Genomic DNA, 20,903 nt, shown 5'->3' with positions numbered 1-20,903 from the left:
GGTTACATGTGTTGATATCAAAGTGATATTTAGCATTAAAAGAGATTAGTGTTTTGTTTTTTATTTTAAAAGGAATAATAACACCAAATTTGCCAAGAAGGTGTTTGCCAGAATTAATTTAGCCACATTGGTCTGAGCAGTTTTAAATTCCTTTTTTTAGTTTGGCATACTGCTCTTAAAACTCACCTAGAGATTGGTGAATTAAAATTTGTGAAGCATGTAATATGTATTAGGTACTGTGTTAGATGAACTGGATAGTACAAAGGTGTGTAAAATAAAGACTATGTCCTTAAAAGCTTATAGCTGAATCTCAATGTAGGCAAACCAGAGCTCCTTGGCCAAAGGTAGCCTGTTGTGTATTTTTGTAAAAATAGTTTAATTGGAACATGGTCATTCACATTCATTTCTGTTATGTCTACAGTGGCTTTCATGCTATAGCTGCATAGGTAAATAGCTGCAGCAGAGACCAGATAGCACATCAAACTAAATATATCTACTCCCTGGTCCTTTATGTAAAAAGTTTCCTGACCCTTGGACTGCAATCGTCCAGTAAAAGGTATAAAATGTTACCTTTATTGGTTATCTTTCTGTCTTGAAAACTCTCTGTGGAAGTGCTTTATGTGAATTTATGTTTGAACATATAAGACTTATTTTCCCAAACATTAAAGCTCTGTAATGCCCTAAAGTCTGCGTATGTTTCATTAAGGGTAATGAAGCTTTTTGTAATTATTGGTTTTCTGACTTTATGCTGATGCATTGTTTATATGTACTTTTTAAAAATAACAGCCTTGGGAATAACGTAATTACTTAGTGGAACATAATGCCATGCAAATCTTTACGTTTGAATGAATTTCTGAGTATGGCTTTTTAAATTCCTCAGTTGTGTACTAGAAGACAGGTAAAATGATGCAATTCCCATATAAAAGGTAATGCGTACATCGCCTGCCAGCTAAACAGTGCATTGGCCACCCCCGTCTCTTCTGCCACTGGTCCTTGCACTCTTTGCATCTGCCACCTTGTCTCCTTGCCAGGGGAGACTTAAACATAAGATTTCTAAGGTTAGGAAAAACAAAAATCAAAAAGGACTAAACACTTAAATTATATTAACCAATTTCTTTTTTCTTCTTCTTTAGAGTGAATGTGCAAATTACGTTCGTGTTTTGCATCACTATAACAGGACACACCTTCTGACTTGTGGTACTGGAGCTTTTGACCCACTCTGTGCTTTTATCAGAGTTGGTTACCATTTGGAGGTAAGATAATTTCACTTGTATCAATAAAAATAATGCTTAAAGGGTCTTTGTTTTAAAAGAAAGATGGTGTCATTTCCTCTGGCGAAAGGGAAAGGCATTTGTGATGTACTGATCCACATTGCATGAATCTGAGAAACGATCTCTGAGCCTTTAAAATCCTTGTCAGCCATAAAGTCTGTGAATCAGTCCATTTTTCATGTATTCATTCACTGAACAATTTCATTGCCTTAATTTGTCCAGTTAACAGTATTTAACATCCAATTCTATTCTTTGTTGTATTCTCATATAAACTTTTATCACTGTAACCACCAAACTAGAATATATATGAACATATATAAAAATGCATGTGAATAAATTATGACATACAGTATTTTCCAAAGGACATGCAAAAACTTTTTACTCCAGTTTTCAATCAGATGAAGTAAGGGAGGTGGAATTGGGTGTGGGGGGATGACCAACTGCTTTAAGCTAAATATTAGTGGGCAAGAGGTATACACCTCTTCCCCACAAGGCCCCACCATGAGGTGATATAGTATAATGAACACAAATTTCAACCAAATTCTGCCACACATATTATAATATTTTCTAACAAGCAGGCTCAAAGATCCGTCACATAATCTTTTCCAAAAAGCTGGGTAAACTCTTAACTTTCATTTATTTTAGGCACATTTTCAAGCACCTTCTATCACAGTTGAACTTGGAAGCATGTTAAACAATATTCTGATGTCAGGATCTGTTACCTCTTTCAGGTCAGAAGGAAGGCTCCTACATTAAGATGGGACACAGATAAAACAGGGCTTTACATATTCTGTAGTTAAGACTCTTTTGATTCTTACATTCCACTTATGAAAGGGCAGTAGTGACTACAAAATATTTCCAGCTACCACATCCAAAGAACAACATTCATTTCACTAGTGAAAAATTATTTCTGATATTTCTTAGTTAACACTCAGGTGTACATCTAATTAGCAGTATCTGAAGTACTTACTCAAGTGCCTCCTGAGAGCGTCCCTGATTGAGGTACTTCAGCTGTAAAGTGTCATTATAGGCAGGATTTTTGATGAGCATATTTTAAATGTTAACTAACCACCCCTAGTTGTAGATTAAAGCTAATAAGTAGCATACACAAATACATCACAGTGTATTACTGAATTCTTTTAAAAGAAATAATATAGATGATAGAATGGGAGAAGTTTAGAGAGTAGAAGACAAATCAGTCCAGTGCAAAGTCAGAACACTAACATATATGCAAATATATAGTGTATATATGTATATACATATATTATATTCATATATGAACACACACATATACATATATACAAAGTCAGAATATATACACCTTGTGGTGCAGATCTGCTGGCAACAAATCTGTTTTCATTATCTGAAAACGCCCTTGTATTTTTGAAGGATATTTCCCTGGATAGAGAATTCTGGGTTAACAGTTTTTCTTTCAGTATCTCAAACATGCTTTATTGTCTTCCAATCTCTTTCTGATGTAAATTCAGGCTTCATTAATATTGATACAACGTTATTTGTAATTCCTTTGTCTTTTTAAATTTTCTCTTTCTCTTTGGTTTTCAGCAATTTTTCTATAGTGGACCTATGTGTCCGTGTGTGTCTAGGTGTGATTGGTGGGAAGCTTGGGATTTACATTTCTTGGAATACAAAGATTCTTGGATACAGAAATTTATGTTTTGCACCTAATTTGGCAAATTTGGGGCCATTATTATTGCAAATAATATTTCTGCTTCGTCCCCTCAGTCTTCTTCAGAGATTCATATATATACACCCGCACGCGTGCGCGCGCACACACACATACACACACATTTGATACACTACTTTTGGTCATTCTCCTATAGATCACTGAGATTCTGTTTATTTTTATTCAGTCTGTTTTTTCTTCTGTTTTGAAATTGGATGAAATCTATTGATTTATTTTTAAATTCATTAACCTTTTCTTCTGACATCTCCAACCTGCTGTTAAGCCCACCCTATTAATGGTCCATACAGACATTGTACTTTTCAGTTGTAGAACTTTTCATTTTGTATATTTTCCATTTCTACACTGAGTATTCCCCCATATTTGTATTCATTATAACTATATTTTCCTTTAAGCCCTTGAACATATGTTTAACAACTGTTTTGTAAAATCCTTGTGTGCTAATTCTGACATCTGTGTCAATTTAAGGTAAGTTTGTGTTGATAGCTTTTTCTCTTGACTGTGAATATTTTCTTGTTTTTTTTTTCTCGATGTCTACTGATTTTTATTGCATACAGTTGACACTTGAACAACATGGTTTTTCACTGCATGGGTCCCCTTATAGATTTTATTCAATAAATACATTGGAAAAACTTGTGGAGATTTGTGACAACTTGAAAAACATTTTCTTTTCTTTGGCTTACTTTATTGAAAGAATAAAGTATATAATACATATAAAATACAAATATGTGTTAATCAACAGTTTATGTTATCAGTAAGGCTTTTGTTTAACAGGTGCTTAGTAGTTAAGTTTTTGGAGAGTCAAAATTATATACAGATTTTCAACTGCACAGGGGTTAGGGGTTTTGGTACCCGTAACCCCTACACTGTTGAAAATTCAGCTGTATGTGTCTTCAAGCTTCTAGGTTCTGTTACTTCTTTGAAGAAAGTTGATTTTTATTCTAGTGGCAATTTACCTGGCTGGACTCAAACTCAAAAATCTCTTGTGATGGGCAGCAACCAAAAAACTCTTCCAGCTTTCCAGCCACTGCTCTTTATGGTCTGCTTGCACATGTATGTAGTTCAGATGTCAGCCAAGGATTTGAGAGAGAATCTAATCCTAGACTTCAGGGTGTCTCCTTCAGGTTCTGGAAATGTCCTCTTGCTTTTCAGCTGATTTGGTATTTTAAGTCTCTGTTCTATGACTTTCCAAGCCAGTAAGTCTCTACCTTTCTGCTTGAGTTCTAGCCATTCCTCGCTACATGAATTGTGGGGGTTTGCTTGAGTGAAAAATTCTCCAGTCTTTGCTCTTATCCTACCTCCAGCACCTTAAAATATGTGTTATTTAATGTTTTTTACTTAGTTTATCATCATTATCTGTTGAGGAGTTAGTCCAATACAAATGCACTGTCATTAACAGAAGTCGAACTCCATTATCATTCACCTTAATATATGTGATACTGAATATTTCTTCCTGTAATTATTTAAGTATCAAATATGATTGAAAACCTACTTTGAAAAGTATTCCATATATGTCATATAACATGTGGCCATGGTAATAATAAGAGCAGTGAGAAGTTTATTACCAAAACTCCATTTGAAGCCTTGGTAAAATTTTCTATAAATGAATGAGAAATTGAAAATTCTTATAGGCAAGGAAAATACATTGATTAAAAACCTCAGAGACAGGGACATAGGAGGTTGTTCTGCAGAATATTAGTTGAGTAGGGGAACATCAAGAGATAAAGCTGGGGCAGATTGGTGGAGGATTTATTGTGGACAGTAGCATTCTGTAGTTATTTTTAATAACACAGAGACTAGAAGGAGTTTAAGCAGTGTTTGACTGACATGACATTTAGTAATATTTAGGATTGATTCAAGCAGACAGAGAAGAAAGGCAGAGAGAAATTAAAAGGGACTATTACAAGCATCTTTGTGAGAGATTAGGAGGATATTTAGCAATGCTATCACAAGAGCAAAGGAAAGAAAGTGTGGAGCTGATGTGAGAAGCTGCTCAGCAGGAGAGTTTTATATAAGTTAACATTTTATTGGATGTTGCTGATGAAAGGGAATTAAAACACAATTCCAATTTTATTCCTTGGTGATTGAGAAGAAAAACAAGGGATCTAAGGAGTAAGAATAAGCTTTTCTGAGAGCACAAAAAAAATAATCAGTATTTCTCAGTTCTAACTTTTTCATTTCCTTGTACAGAACTATTTGAAAAACAAATCTGGAAGCTAGGAGAGGGTGTTAGCAGAATAGGTTGACTTATTGAACCCTAGATGGTTAATGATCCCTAAAAGAATCTGTTCTCTGTCTCTGTCTCCCTGTCTTACTCTTTCTTTCACTTTTCTTGTCTCCCTCTTACTTTTATTCAAGTAACTTGGAAAATGCCATTATTTAGGCATTATCTAGTGAGTATCACTGTAAACAGAGACTGAGCAGACAGAATGGGTATAAGGTAAATCAAATTAGTGCAAACATAACCATACTAGTAAAAGGAAAAGAATTAAATAATAGACTTTATTATCAGTGTTACAGAGGGGCAATTTTGGTAAAGGGTTGACTAGTTAGCTCTATTAAGATGTTATCGAATGGTGACAATTAAAGGCAGTTATATTGCCTATGTTCCAGAAATAGAATTGTTAAGGAAAAGAAATATGGGGGAGGATACAAAAAGTGGAAGAGTGTTAAAGGACAGTTTTCCTAGAATACCTGGTAGGGAAAACAAACTATTTATCAAATAAAAGTATATGACCATTTACCTTCTTAGAGATAAGGAGGGCTGGTGGAGAGCAAGTTTGGCAAGGAGGGGGACTGTAGGATACTCAGTGGAGAGATCTCATTAACAGCTAGATATAAAGGGCTATTCTTGAGGAGGGAGACCTGAGATAGAATGCAGATTTAGAACTAACAGTGTGTGTGTGTGTGTGTGTAAAAACCGAGATCTTTAGGCATGATATCATTGCCTAGGAAGAGAATTTGAATTAAAAGGGAAAATAGCTGAAAGAGAGCCAAGAAGCACCAATATCTGAAAGGCTAAAGGAGGAAAACAAACCCACTCTGGAGGTTCACAAGGAATGACTAGGAAGGTTAAGAGAAAATAGAGTGAGAGAGCACAGAAATGAAGTGTTGTTAAGTGTTCAAAGTCCCAGAATACAAGGGTCATTGGACTAGGAAGTCCCCATTTTCTCGATAGGTGTTACCCAGGGGCTGCTCTCCCTTCTGAGAGGTCACCTAGTTCCTTGCCACGTGGCCCTATCACACAACATGGTGGTGTATTCCTTCAAGGCCAGCAGGAGAATGTTTCTGTCCCATTTAAGAGAGTCATATTATATAAAACAATCATGAGAATTACTACACCTTCACCAAGAAGTATTATAATCTAGAGATTGGTTTCCTACCATATTTGTAGATCTCACCCACACCCAAGGGTATAAAGGATTTCTATATGTGGGGGTGGTAACCTGTGTGCTATTAGCATTCTACCTACCATACTATTCTTTACATACGTTAATGAAAGGAAGATTCTGTTAGGTGTTTTAAGAGGAACTTTCTGGGGGAAGCAAGTCAAAAGCATAGAATGAAGGCTGAGAAATGAAGTCATTTGTTTTTAAACTTTGTCTGGAGCTCTCCTTTTTAAAAAAAACCTGCATTTCTACTTGCAAAGATGATGAAGATTAAGGATGATTGTGTGGGTCATCTTCAAAATTTGGCCAAATGTGGGAAAATTTGTTCTTGAGGGTGTAAGTATTTAAATAGAAAGTGCTGCCATATTTCATTAGTATAGGGTATATTTTCTCCGTGTTTTTATTTAAAGCCCTCTTTATATCAGTCTTTAAGTATGCTGAATAAATTAGTTATACAAATGTATTTGGCACTAAAGATAATAATTAATGCCCTTTTCAACTTTCAGTATATGATTCTGACACAAGTTTCTTCTAGCACAGAAAGTAACAGCTGAGCTTTTTAAGTCAGGATACTATCAGCTTCAAAATCATAAGGGTTATACATATATCTCACTCTGCTATAAATCTCTTTGAAAATATGTTAGAAACCATCCCAAAAATTGTTCTTGAGGGTGTAAGTATTTAAATATAAAGTGCTGCCATATGTATGTACCAAGTTAGCCCACATTTGTACTTCATAAATGAGAAACGATGTATTTTTCTAGTTGTTTGTGTTCTCTGGCTAAATATTTTATGAAGTACCAGTAAGAGATTACAATTTAGAAAAGGAAGACTCTTGCCTTTTAGAGTCATATGTTTTACATAGTATTGGTCCTTCAGAGCTTGAACACTTTATTTTCAATAAATAATGAAAATACCTTTTCAGGAAATAATATTGAAGTATCCAAAATAGATTAAATCATGTTATGAATACATGGCTTTTTATCAGAAATATTTTTCTCACAGGTACCTAGTTAATATTTGTTTCTTAACAGATTTGTTGTATTTTGTTTCTGTTTGTGGTAAAAAATTCCTTTGGGATAATCAACAAAACTTGTAACTGTTTCCAGAGGTTTAAAAAGTTACCCATTAGAGTAATGTGAGTGATACTAGTATTTTGTTTTACACAACTGAGAGGAACAGACCGTGCATTTATTATTCTTTGTGTTTTTAACAAAGAAATATGCATATTTTTATTTTGTGGATTATTTTGTGTAATATCAACTAGTTAACAAAATTTTCCAGATTATAATTTGCACTAAGATATCTTTATAAACCTTACTGATCACGTTTTAAAGGGTCACACTGATCGATTATTTCCTGACACATTTATATGAAATTAATATATAGAAATGTTTTGTTGGTTTAAAAATTATGGCAATTTTAAATATTCTCATTTCAAATAAGTCAAAGGCAATTTGTATCACCCTATGAAGTCAGGTTTATGTTTTGTTTTGGCTTCAGTCTATGAGTTTTTCACTTTGCAGACCAGGTACTGTATGTGTATTTTGACTGGGAAAGTAATGGAAATTACAGGCAATGAAAATAGAAATTATCTGACCTTGGTAGTCTATTTTTTTGGAGCAGGGAGAATTGAAATAGTTTATATATTGACATAGAAGTAGGGAAAATGGAAATAGCTTATATATTGAAATAGATAATGAAAGGTAAATGTGGAAGAGGAAATTATAACATAATGGCTATCAAATAAAGACAGCATATGAATAGTTCTTTAAAAAGAACACAAAAATTTTTGAGTAGGTAAAGAAGGCTCTTTCAAATTTCATATCATATTGTATCAAGATTTATTATTTAGAAAATAGCATTGGAAGACTTAAGTAGAATTTATATGTTAAAAAGAAATCATCCATCTTGTCCATCCAACACTCAGTCCTTTTCTACATTGTTCCTTCTGCTTATGTTACTGCAAGTAGATATTTTTCAGCACAAGTGATAGAAAAGGCAATGTTATTATTCCTGGGGTGTAAAAAGGTGAGTATGCCACTTTCTCTAGGAGCTCACACTCTATTACTTTGGTGATTTTTAAAATCCCTAAGGTTATTTAAAAATCTCTCGGAAGAGAGGGATTGTTCCTCAAGTCTCTCTCTCCTGTCAGTTGTAATAGTGAAAGCTGGTTATATGATGATCTGGTGGGAAGGCACACAGGATTCCTTGTGCTAGTTTTTGTCTGAGAATGATGAAATGGAATATCTTGGAAAGGCAGGCTGCCTGACACACTTCACTGCAGCTCTCTATTTTGCACACTCTGTGTGGGAAGCCGGTAGTAAGAAGCCTTCCTCTCCAGCCCCACTTGCCTGTGAGCACAGATGGCACAGAGAAAACTGCTGAGGCTGTGTTGCTGAGCTTTACTGTTGGCCCCCAGGGAATGTGGCACCAGGAGAGGCTTGTGTGGGGCCAGAACTGTAACTGATTGTGGAACTAGCAGGCCAGATCCACAGGAAGCAGTGAGCCCTGCTGGGAGGGCTTTATCCCTACCTGAACTATACGAGTACATGAACAAAGTGAATAAAATAAAAAGTGAAAGTGTTCCAGTGCCAAGTTTTACTCACCTCTTCCACGGCACCTGTGTATGATTGTGTGTGTGTGTGTGTGTGTGTGTAAAATAAAAAATGTGAATACTCTACTTGAAGTTCTGAGTTTCACTAAAAAATATTTCATGGGTATTACTATACATATATTAGGGTGCAATCATTCTATCTCATTCATTTAAATGGCTGCATAGTATTTTATAGTAAGGATAAACTATAATATAAGTAATTAAGCAATTTATTTTTAAACTGTTAATCCTGAGGCAACACGGAAGCAGAGAATGGGTCTGGTGCTTGAGTGGCTGGGCTCCTAAAGGGTGAATGGGCTGCTTATGGCTGTAGCTCAGTGAGCAATCATGTCTCTTCAGTCTGATCAGATGTTATAAACTGGCAGCTATTTGTCCGATTGAGCTCACAGATGTGCTGTTTGTCACAGTCTTTCTTGTTTGTTTCCCTTTAAAGAGCTGCATTTGAAAACCAGTTGGTTTCACATAGTAAATTGTGATTTCCAATGGATGGATTTGAAAAGAATCATTGGTGCTGCCCCACTGCCCACCGAGGGACATTTGCTTAGCAGTATTCCACCTCCCCATCGCTCACACGATGCACGCTTACATCTGGCCTCCGCCAGTTTGCCATCTCCACCTGGTCCTGACAGGCATTTGCATTTGTTCCTTAAGCACTAGGAGGATTATAAACTTCCCTAAGGGGTTATAAATCCCAGAGTTTTCCCAAAAACCCTGTTTAGAATCTAGTAGTTAGTCAATAACCATGGAATCAAGGAATGAGTGAGTGAATTAATGAATGTATGGGTTTGTTACATCCATACTTTGGTGTAAAACTGTATTTAAGATTCCAAAACAAGTCCAAATTAAGAAATTGGTGGAAGTGTTTATAAGATAATTAATATGCCCTCCCACACACAGTTTTTTCCTTAACTGTAGATTTTTCCAACTCTTGAAAAGGTTTGTTGATAACATAATAGATACTTGTTCATTATTTTCTGGACTTTGGAACTTAAATTAAGCAGTATAACATAGAGACATTGTTCAGGTACACTGCTTTGTTAATTTATAAAATATATCTTAAGCATACTTTTTTTAATTGAAGTATAGTTGACATATGATATTAGATTGCTTTCAAGTATACAACAGTGATTCAGTGGTTACACACAATTTTAAGTCCACATCACCACTAGTACAGTTACTATCTGTCAACATAGGAAGATGTTACAGAATTACTGACTATATTCTCTACACTGTACTTCCATCCCCATGACCAACTTATATTATGATTGAGAATTTTTGTGCTCCTTTATCCCCTTCACCTTCCCCACCTACTTACTCCAACCTGTCCCCTATGGTAACCACCAGTCACTTCTCAATGTCTGTATGTCTGCTGCTGTTTTGTTCATTGTGTTTTGTTTTGTTTTTAGATTCTGAAAATAATTGAATCATGTTTTTTTCTTCTCCACCTGGCTGATTTCACTGAACATAATACCCTCTAGCTCCATCCATGTTATCACAAATGGCAGGATTTCTTTCTTTTTATGGCCGAATAATATTCCATTGTGTATATGTACCACATCTTCTTTATTCAATCATCTGTTCATGGACACTGGTTGCTTCTTTATCTTGGCTATATGTAAATAATGCAGCAATAAACATAGTGGTGCATATGTCTTTTCAAATCAGAGATTTTGTTTTCTTTGGGTAAATTCCTAGAAATGGAGTTACTGGGTCTATTTCTATGTTTAGATTTTTGAGGAACCACCATACTGCTTTCCATAGGGGCTGCCCCAATTTACACTCCCACCACCAGTGTAGGAGGGTTCCTATTTCTCCACATCCTTGCCAGCACTTGTTATTTCTTGTCTTTTGGATGGTACCTATTCTGACTAGTGTGAGGTGCTATCTTATTGTGGTTCTGATTTGCATTTTCCTGATGATTAGCAATGTGAAGCATCTTTCATGTGCCTGTTGGCCATCTGTATTTCTTCTTTGGAAAAATGTCTGTTCAGGTCCTCTGCCCATTTTTTAATCAGGTTGTTGGTTTTTTTGGTGTAGAGTCTTATGAGTTCTCTACGTATTTTGGATAATAACCCTTTATCAGATAAATCATTCATGAATATATTCTCCCATACTGTATGTGACCTTTTTGTTTTGTTGATGGTGCTCTTTGCTGTACAGAAGCTTTTTAGTTTGATGTAGTCCCATACATACAGAAAAGTATACAGATCCAAAAAAAAAATGTATCCACAATTAGTTTTCACAAATTGAACATATCTATGTAACCAGCATCCAGATCAAGAAATAAAATACCACCAGCACCCCAGAATTTCTGCTGTGCTCCTTTCCAGTCACTATGCCACCCCAAATAACCCCTACTCTGACTTCTTTCATCATAGAAGAGTTTTTCGTCTTTTAGAATTTTATGTAACTAGAATCCCACACCATGAATTTTTGTGTGTGCCTAGCTTATTTTGCTTAGTAAGATGTCAAAATTAATCTTTGTTGTGTGTAGTTGTAGTTCACATATTCTCATTGCCATGCAGTGTTTCTCTGTGTGAATATGCCTCAGTTTACTTACCCACTCTCTTTTTGCTGATCACTTGGGTTATGTATAGCTGTTGCACTGTTATTGTCCTGGTGTGGACATTCTTGTACATGTCCTTGAGTAAACATATGCATGTGTTTTTGCTTAGTATATCCCAGGTGTGAAATACTGTGATATAGAGGATGCATATGCCCAGCTTCAGTAAATGCTACCAAATTGTCTTCTACTCTTGTACTATTTTCATACCCACCAGCAATGCATGAGTGTTCCAGATAACACTTGGTACTATTTGTCTTTTTCTAGTCATTTTTGGTGGCTGTATAATGGTATCACATTGTGGTTGCAGCTTGCGTTTCCCTGATTAATAAAGGTGAGCATTTTTAATATGTTTTTTGAGGCTTGGAGTTTTTGACTCACTCTTGAGTTAAGTCTTTGATTAGTTATTTGAGAGCTATTTGACAATAGGCTAATGTGGGTTTGTTGGGAGATTTTATGAGGGAGCAAATGTAAAATATCCAGTTCAGTGTTGAACATAGAGACAACACTCAGAGAAAAATAATTCCTATTATGGTCCTTTTATTTTGTCTTTTGAAACTGATAGTAAATTTCAAACAAAGGTCCGAAACAAAATTGGGGCATAACGATGGAAGAGAAGAGGTGGACAGGGAGGAAGAACAAGACCAATATTGCCTGATTATGTTGTAGACCTTCTTGTCAATCTAGGTAAGTCCAGGAAAAGCTGTGTTATATAATCTTCATTAGAAGGGAGAATGTAGAGATTAATGGCAAATGCTTTGGATTCAGGAATTACCTGAGTTTTCATTTGTTTTACTGTAATGTAGCAAGATATCTTATAGGGCTTTCAATAATATTGTTTTTATAGAATCAGTAGTGAGAAATAAGTATATAAAATTAAATATCAAATATTTTAAATATAAAATTATAATAAAAATTATATATAAATAAAAGGTTTAGTGGTAAAGTTCAGTGGTAAAGTCAGTACTCAATAAAAATTACTTTTATTAACTTTTCAATCTTTGAACTTTGAGATATAATCATGACATAATTAATTATATAAAGGGCATTAAGAACATTTTCTTAATGTGTGCCCACAGTATACATCCATTGCATAGAAAAAGTAGAAACTTTCTACATGTGGACTTTTGTACCTCATGCCAAAAAAATGTTATCATAATTAATCACTTTTCACATTTATAATGCAGCAATCAGATGATTTCTTTACCTTATATGATGGCTATTGAGTAATGATGGATATTTTGTAGTAGCCATAGCCACATTTGCCTGCTCTTAGTTGCAAATGATGTCAAATGGATTCCATTTTTAAATATTCTTTTGAAAGTATCTGGAGAAATTTTGATGTTAATCAAATTCTCTAACTCCAGTGATACATTTAGCATTCACTGAAATTTAATGACTATAAAGAAAAAGAGAGAACATGCTAATCTGGTGGAACTTTCTTGTTTTCAATGATATTTTCACTGATAATTGAATAACATTATGTGGCTAAGTACTGTGGGTTCCTTACAAGAAACTTGAATTTTATTAGTGTCGTCAAGTTAACTTAGTTACAGATTTAATCACATGCTATACTACTAATTCATGAACATGAAATAGAACAGCTGTACATAGAGTTAAATTTGATGGCCTAATTAAAATATTGGCTTTATTATTACAATGATGCTTGTTCTAGTCTGGCAAATTAAATTTTGTCAGGTTTCACTTTCTAAAGGGAAATTAAAATATATTTTATAGTAACTCTATAGTTTTACTCATTTTTTGTGTTAGCTTTTAAAATTCTTCAATGTTGTGGATGTATTCTCCTGAAAACTTTGAGCATTTGCCTAGGTGAGACAGCGGGGCAGCCGGAGGCAGAGAAGGTGCGTGCAGTTCCCCAGGAATACAGGATTCCCGATGTTCTGCTCATCGCTATGATTTTGCTACAAAAAAGTAAAGAGAAAAGTGATAAAAGAGACTCAAACCAAGTGGAGACCTTTTATTATCCTGATGTAGGAAAAACATCCTCTGGTGGGTTTTTGGCACCATCCTTTTTTTTTAACTGACATCATTGCCTTCCTCAGTGTTTCACACACTAACCCCATCTTCAGCACCACTGGAGAGCATAGATGTCCCAGTTTTTCTCTCTCCCTAAATATCCTTTCTATTCAGCTTTTGTAGTAAATAAAGAAGCTTCCATGGCCCCTTTCCCTTCTGTCCAACAAGTTTCCATCTTCTAACATTAAAATGTTAAATATGGATTTCCATGTCCATCCATATTTTCATACCTGAAACATCTTTCAGATTTCGGTAGTCTGTATAGACTGATGGATCTCCATATAGATTCAATTTTATTTCCGGATAAAGTTCTGCAGCAAAATTAGCAAGCTGTCATTTCATCATAGTTCAACCTCATTAGGAAGTATAGGCCAGGTGCCAGGTGTTTTTGTTCATTCGCTTTGATGCCCATCACTTCCCACAAGGTAGGAATTATTGCTCTCATACAACAAATGAGGACAGTAAAAAGAAATTGATTCTTTATTTTTCTTTTCTTTTTTTTTTATTAACATGTCATTGATATATAGCTGTTCACAGATTTCACGTGAACAATGTTGTGGTTACTACATTTACCCATATTATCAAGTCCCCCCCACATACCCCAATACAGTCACTGTCCATCAGTGTAGTATGATGCTATAGGGTCACCGTTAGTCTTCTCTGTACTATACTGCCATCCCCGTGACCTACCTATATTATGCTTGCTAATTATAATGTCCCTTAATCCCCTTCTCCCTCCCTTCCCACCCACCGTCCCCAGTCCCTTCCTTTTGGTAACTACTTATCCCTTCTTGGAGAGTGTGAGTCTGCTGCTGTTTTGTTCCTTCAGTTTTGCTTTGTTGTTATACTCCACAGATAAGTAAAATCATTTGGTACTTGTCTTTCTCCATCTGGCTTATTTCACTGAGCATAATACCCTCTAGCTCCATCCAGGTTGTTGCAAATGGTAGGGTTTGTTTTCTTCTTATGGCTGAATAATACTCCATTGTGTATATGTACCACATCTTCTTTATCCATTCATCTACTGATGGACACTTAAGTTGCTTTCATGTCTTGGCTGTTGTAAATAGTGCTGCGATAAACATAGGGGTGCATATGTCTTTTTGAATTAGGATCTTGTTTTCTTTGCGTAAATTCCTAGGAGTGGAATTCCTGGGTCAAATGGTGTTTCTATTTTTAGGTTTTTGAGGAACCTCCATACTGCTTTCCACAATGGTTGAACCAGTTTACATTCCCACCAGCAGTGTAGGAGGGTACCCCTTTCTCCACATCCTCACCAGCATTTGTTGTTTATTGTCTTTTGGATGTTGGCCATCCTAACTGGTGTGAGGTGATATCTCCCTGTGGTTTTAATTTGCATTTCTCTGATGATTAGCAGTGTGGAGCATCTTTTCATGTGCCTGTTGGACATTCGGATTTCTTCTTAGAAGTATATATTCAGATCCTCCACCCATTTTTTAGTCAGGTTACTTGTTTTTTGGGTGTTGAGGCATATTAGTAAAGAAGTTGATTCTTAACACTGCACAGTGAGTGGCCAAATTTGGGCTTCATGGTCCAAGGCTAAGTCCCTCCTATTACACAGGGCTTCCCTGCATGACACACTGCATCAGGCCTTTTGTATAGTAGGAAGTGCCATAAAAAGAGTCTAATGATGATGGTAATGATTGTGTCCAAACAGGCATCTACCATGGGAGTTTGTGCTCCCTGCTGCTGTTCCACTCTTTCTCTTAGACATCTTCCTTTCTCATCCTTCCATCCTTTCCAATTTCACTTCTTGACACAGTGAGGACCTCACTGCAGTGATATTTACAAAGCAGCACCACACACTACTCTGTTGTGTGTCCACTTTTATGATTCACTGAACCTGGTTCAGCTGAACCTTCTGCTTTCTCCTCTGCTGCTCCCAAACTGCCGAATAGAGGATGTTGGTTGTTACCATTGCCACTCAGATGCGTCTGCCTACTTTGTGGTCAATCATTTTAGTTCTCTGTGACTCACCTGGCAATTTCCAAGTCACTACTACACTGGAAGTGGGATGAGGGTAAAATAGTATAATGAAAAGAACATAGGCTTTGCGACAAGACCGATGAAATTTCAAATCTTGGGTTTGCTGCCCACTACCTGTATGACTGGGTCCAGAATTTACATCTTTGAATTTTAGTTTCCTCATCTGTAAATGTAGGCCAGTATTTTAATTCTTAGCTTGCCAGACTTGTATGGGTTTTCTGAGATGGAATGTGGGAAAGCAGCTGCACTAAAGTCTGGTACATAGAAATGCACATTTAATGTTAACTATTCTTTTCATGGTACGACTCCAATGCTAACTTTCTAGTTCTTAATTCTCTGCATTTGAAAGTTCTTCTTATTAAAAAGGAAATGGAGGCCATAAAGTAAAAGTCCATAACCTTCCTTCTTTCTCCACTTCTAAACTTAAATGTTTGATCCTCCCTTTTCACTCTGTCTCAGATGAAGACATCTCTGAATTCTTCCCTCCAAGACAACTTATTTACTCCACCTATGTGCTTTATCACATCTCTTACCTTCTTTATTATCTTTATCTACCAAATATTCTTTCTTTTTTTCCCCACTCTCTTTCCTTCCAGCACACAAAAGTGTTTAGAGATCTCCATTCTAAAATGAAAATTACAAAGTGAAATGAGAGGAGATTAAGTGGTAAAGTCTGTCAGCTGTAATAAAATTGAGCCATGAGAATGTAGTGTACAGTGTAGGGAACATAGTCAATAATACTGTGATGCCTTTGGTGAGAGATGGTAACTTTATTGTAGTGACTGTTTAACAATGTATATAAGTATCAAATTACTATACCATACACATAAAACCAATACAATATTGTATGTCAGTTATTCTTCAATTGAAAAAAAACCACAACAATTAAGCCTCTAACCTACTCTGCATACAGGTTTATTTTCTGCCTTTGCTGGCTCTAGTCTTCCATACAGATGCCTTGGAAGCACAGTCTGAGCTTGCCATCTCTGCTCCCTCCACTTCCATTGGTTCTTCAGCCCAGCATGCATTTATTTTCACTTTGCTAAACCTGCTCCTATTACTGTTACTCATGACCTACTAGTTGCCAAGTAACTCTCTCTTTAACTCATCATGTTTCTTTGCTATATTTGACAGTATTTGCAGTAATTTTTGTAAGGCAGCTTTCCTCTTCTAATGTTTATGAGAATTATTTTTTTCATGGTTTTAAAATTTTGAATATTCTGCCTTTCCAGCTCTTTAAATTTTAGTAATTGCAAGAATTCTGTCCTTGGTATGTGTTTTTCTACATTTCATGCTTTCCTTGACACCCTAATTAAGCCACATGGCTTTGCCTGCTATCTGTTTGCTGACTCCCAAATCTTATCCCCAGTCTTGACCTCCATCCAGAACTCTTCACCCACATTTCCTACACCTTTGGACACCCTTAAATAATTCCCTAGAGGCATTGCAAGGAAGCAGCTCCTTTAATAACAAAACTCTGAAAATCCAGGTTGACAAAGGAGGGAGAATCTCCATGACAGGGGGAAGACGCACAGGTACATTACCTTCATGACTCCCCTTATCCTAAGAGACCAAGAGGCAATCACAGCATTTTGTGCCATGTCTCCAAGACCCTGTATTAGCTCACATGGTCATGTCTCCACTCACGCTGATTCCTTTACTTAGAAAACTCTTACCCGTATTCTTTGCTTAGAAAATCCTGACGCATCCTTCAAGACTCAGCTCATACATCACCTCCTCTCTGATGTTTGTCAACCACCACTGAGTGAACTTAATTACCTCTCCCTTGGATTTACACTGTACTTAAGACAAACCTTAATTATGAGTTATGATTTCTATATGAATGCTGGAGTATCTCTAGGGAAGAGACTGTTATTTCTGTCTCTGTTCTCTCATGGCCCAACATAATCCTGGCAGTAGTTATTGATATCACTCCCTAGACACATATTATAGAGTTAGGAATTCTTACACACTTTCTGGTGGGAACATAAAAATATACAAACTTTTTGTTTCTTTCACTTAAAGTATTTTTATTGTTTGATTTTACACCCAGGATAATTCACTTTTATTTGATAAATTAATTCCAGATATATCCTATGAATTTTAACACATGCAAAGTTTTAGCTAATCACCACCACTGACAGGATCTGGCAAGCTCTCTGAACCCCTCCCCAGCCCTTGGCAACCACTGGCCTCTTCTCTGCCCAATAGTTTTGTGATATTGGGAATGTGATTTAAATAGAATCATGCATAAGGCAACTTTAAGTTTGGCTTCTGTTGCTTAGCCAAAAGCATTTGAGATGCATATCAATAGTTCTCTTTCATTGCTGAGGACTGTTCTGTACAATGTACATGTCACAATTTGCTTAAACATTCACATAATGAGTGGCATTTCGGTCCTTTCCAGCTTTTGGTGACTATGAGTAATGTAGCTTGTGGTAGGCAGAATTTTAAGATGAGCTCCAGGACTAAGCCCTGCATAATCCCCTCCCTCAGAGTGGGAGAACCTGTAATTTGCTCTACACACTAGGGCATGACAGAGGTGATGTGCTGTCCTTCCTGTGATTTGATTCTGTTATGTTGGGGTGGGGAGAAAAGGATCCTGCTGTGTATTAGTCCCTCATCAGCTGCCTTTAGCTGGCAGTTGCTGGACTCTGTCAGTAGGTGGCGCAGAGGAGGAAGCTGACCTTGGTTCTCGTATGGCTTCTTGTCCAGGTTTCTAGAGAATGGACTTTTTTTTTCAACACTGCTCAGCCCCTGTGGTTTTCTTCAGTGTGAGGTGTTCCGTGGACACCCTTTCTCCAGCACTGGGCCGCAGCTCGCAGTTCTGGCCGAAGCAGCACTGGAGGTGGAGCACGTGGGCCTGAGCCCAGCCAGGGCAGAGGGCGTGTGCACATCCTCGTCAGCCTGCATGCTGGCGGGGGCCCATGGCTGTCCAGGGAGCCACCCGCCCCCGCGCCGTTCCCGGGGTGCTGGTTCTGCAGAGGGAGTCTTCTCAGAGTGCAAGTTCCCCAGTTAAGTGACTTTCTCTTCGAGCCTGAAGGTCGCTCCGCTTGCCGGGGGACAGGGAACCAGCTCAGACCTGGTCCACTGCGAAAGCCTCCACCATCCAGGGCCAGGCAACCGCACGGTCTAAAAGGAGTTCTGAACAGCCCCTCGTGTTTTCTTTCCCAAGCCTTCCTTTCATCTTTATAGTTGCTCTTCGATCATCACTTAATAGTTGTTTATATTGAACTTTCCCTGTTTAACTCACTATATCATTTTTTTTGTCTCTTGATTGGATCCAGACTGATACAGAGAATAACCTACCCCCTCCACCGCTTAAGAGCCACGTTCTTGCTGATTTCCTGTTGAAATTACTGAAAGGAGTTTACCATAGTGGAAAACTTGCACCAGTATGTGCTCCTAGAGTGGAGAGTGCCTACAGATGCCAGAAGGTCCAAGGATCTTTTCTGGGCTGTGACGCAGCACCAAATTGGAGGAAGACACGTAGGGTCAAACAGTACTACTTGACAGAGTCAGTAGTACTTCTCTGCTTGCCAAGAACATCTGGGAAGGGCTGAGGGGTTAACATCACTTACATGATGCCGAGACTGGCCTTAACATAAAGGTGTAGGCGGGAAGGTGAAAACACAAACACCAAACCGCACAAACGAGAAACTGACTCCTAGGGTAGCAGCTTTAGCAAACACACACACAAACGAACAAGTACAAACACAGCTGGCTCTGCTGAGTTTCCCTTTCGGAAGCTGAAGGACCCCCATCCCTTTCCCCTCAGGGGTAGAATCACTGTTGAGATCATGAGATCATACAAAATGTGCATCAGCTAAATATGTGAGAAGAAAAAAGAACAGGACACTGAGCTAAATGGAGGGTTGTTCACCACATTCCAAGACAAAACCTGGCTGGTAGAAGCATCTTCACTCCAGCAAAGTCTAAATAAAAAATCAGCAAGCCTCAGGGCTAAAGAAAAGGTTCAGCACCTGAAATATCACAGCAGTGGAGACCGAAAAGTACTTATTAAAGAAATGGAAATAGAATGAACTATTTAATGTGTTTGATGGCCAAGTAAACTCAATATACCATGAGCTCTATGAAAGAAGCTATCAGAGATGATCTAAAGATTGAAGGGAAATGTAACACAGCCTCAACAATGGTTCTCTCTAAATATTAGCATTATGGGAAAGCATTATTTTCAGCTTTAATACATTTTTGTTGTCCATTTTCTTCCAGAGTCATGATTATGGATTTAATAGTAGTGATATTATTCAGTCGTTAATCGTCATTCAAGTCATTGCCTCTCCTTTGTAAGGAATTTAATGAACAGAGTCAAATGGAAAGTGTTTCTGCAACATTTCCCCAGTCTCATTCCCCTCCCCAGGCTGAATCACTGCTGCCAGCTTGGGTTGTGTCTTTCTGACCTTTTCTCTCTTTCTCTCTGGAAGGACAAGACCCAAAGCAACAGCAGTCCCTCTTCTTCTCCAGGCCTCAGTGTCCTTCTCCATAACGTGGAGCTGATAATAGTACTTTATGTCATTGTGAGGATGGGCTTAGTCAGTCTAAGTAAAGCACCTTGAGAGTGCTCTACGCACAGTGTCACCGAATTGTCAGCTGTCACGGTCACCAGCAGCCGCAGCCACACCCACGGTGTCATCTCATTCCTTTAACTTCTGCAGTGGCACCAACTATTGCCATCACATGTTCATTCACAAATCTGAATTCCAGGTCTTAACATATCTTTTGATAGACTATACCAGGTTTCTATTAGGTCCTGCCATTTAAAAAGTGCCCAAATCAGTAAATTAGGTGCACTCCTAATATGAAATGTATCATGTTCCCTTGACACCCTATTCTTCCCTTCCTTTCTAGGTGCTCCTTATCAAAGCTAAAAAATATCACTCTTTTCCTTTTCACCCATGCTTAAAACCTCAGTGTGGTGTTGTCAACCTAACTTTCCCCCCAGATGAGCCAGTAGCAAGATACTTTCAGCTGTGTCTGTAAACCGTCTTTCCGGTTCATTCTTCCTGCTCCTTCGGCCAGAACCGTCACCCCCGCGACTGCTTCCCCTGGCTTCCCCACAGTCCTCTCTTGCTCTTCAGTCTAGCTCCATCTCTGCCTCCAAATTAACTTTGCCAAACAGTAAGTCTTTTCAAAACATCCATGGTGTACCATTGTACATCGAGGGAACCAAGTCCAATCGCCTTATCTGAGAAGGCCTGTGTCCCTCACAATCCGGCTTTAAAGCCCCTTCCCCATCGTCCCTCCCTCCTGCTTACTCAGCTCTGCAAATGTGGCTATAGTCACTCCTTTCCTACAC

At 37.5% G+C, this 20,903-nt stretch overlaps 1 protein-coding gene across 1 annotated transcript in view; it reads left to right on the top strand.

Annotated features, from left to right (window-relative positions):
- Nucleotides 1–20,903, top strand: part of SEMA3E (semaphorin 3E) — a 237,140-nt gene that overhangs the window by 157,066 nt on the left and 59,171 nt on the right. The window contains exon 4 of the mRNA XM_057504462.1: nucleotides 1,134–1,253. Within this exon, the coding sequence (XP_057360445.1) occupies nucleotides 1,134–1,253 (120 nt within the window). The remainder of the gene's footprint in view (nucleotides 1–1,133; nucleotides 1,254–20,903) is intronic.

The sequence above is a fragment of the Manis pentadactyla genome, chromosome 7 (assembly GCF_030020395.1).
Source record: "Manis pentadactyla isolate mManPen7 chromosome 7, mManPen7.hap1, whole genome shotgun sequence".
Lineage (NCBI taxonomy): Eukaryota > Metazoa > Chordata > Mammalia > Pholidota > Manidae > Manis > Manis pentadactyla.
Note: the sequence above shows the minus strand (reverse complement) of the source record. Positions and strands in the feature narration are given on the sequence as shown.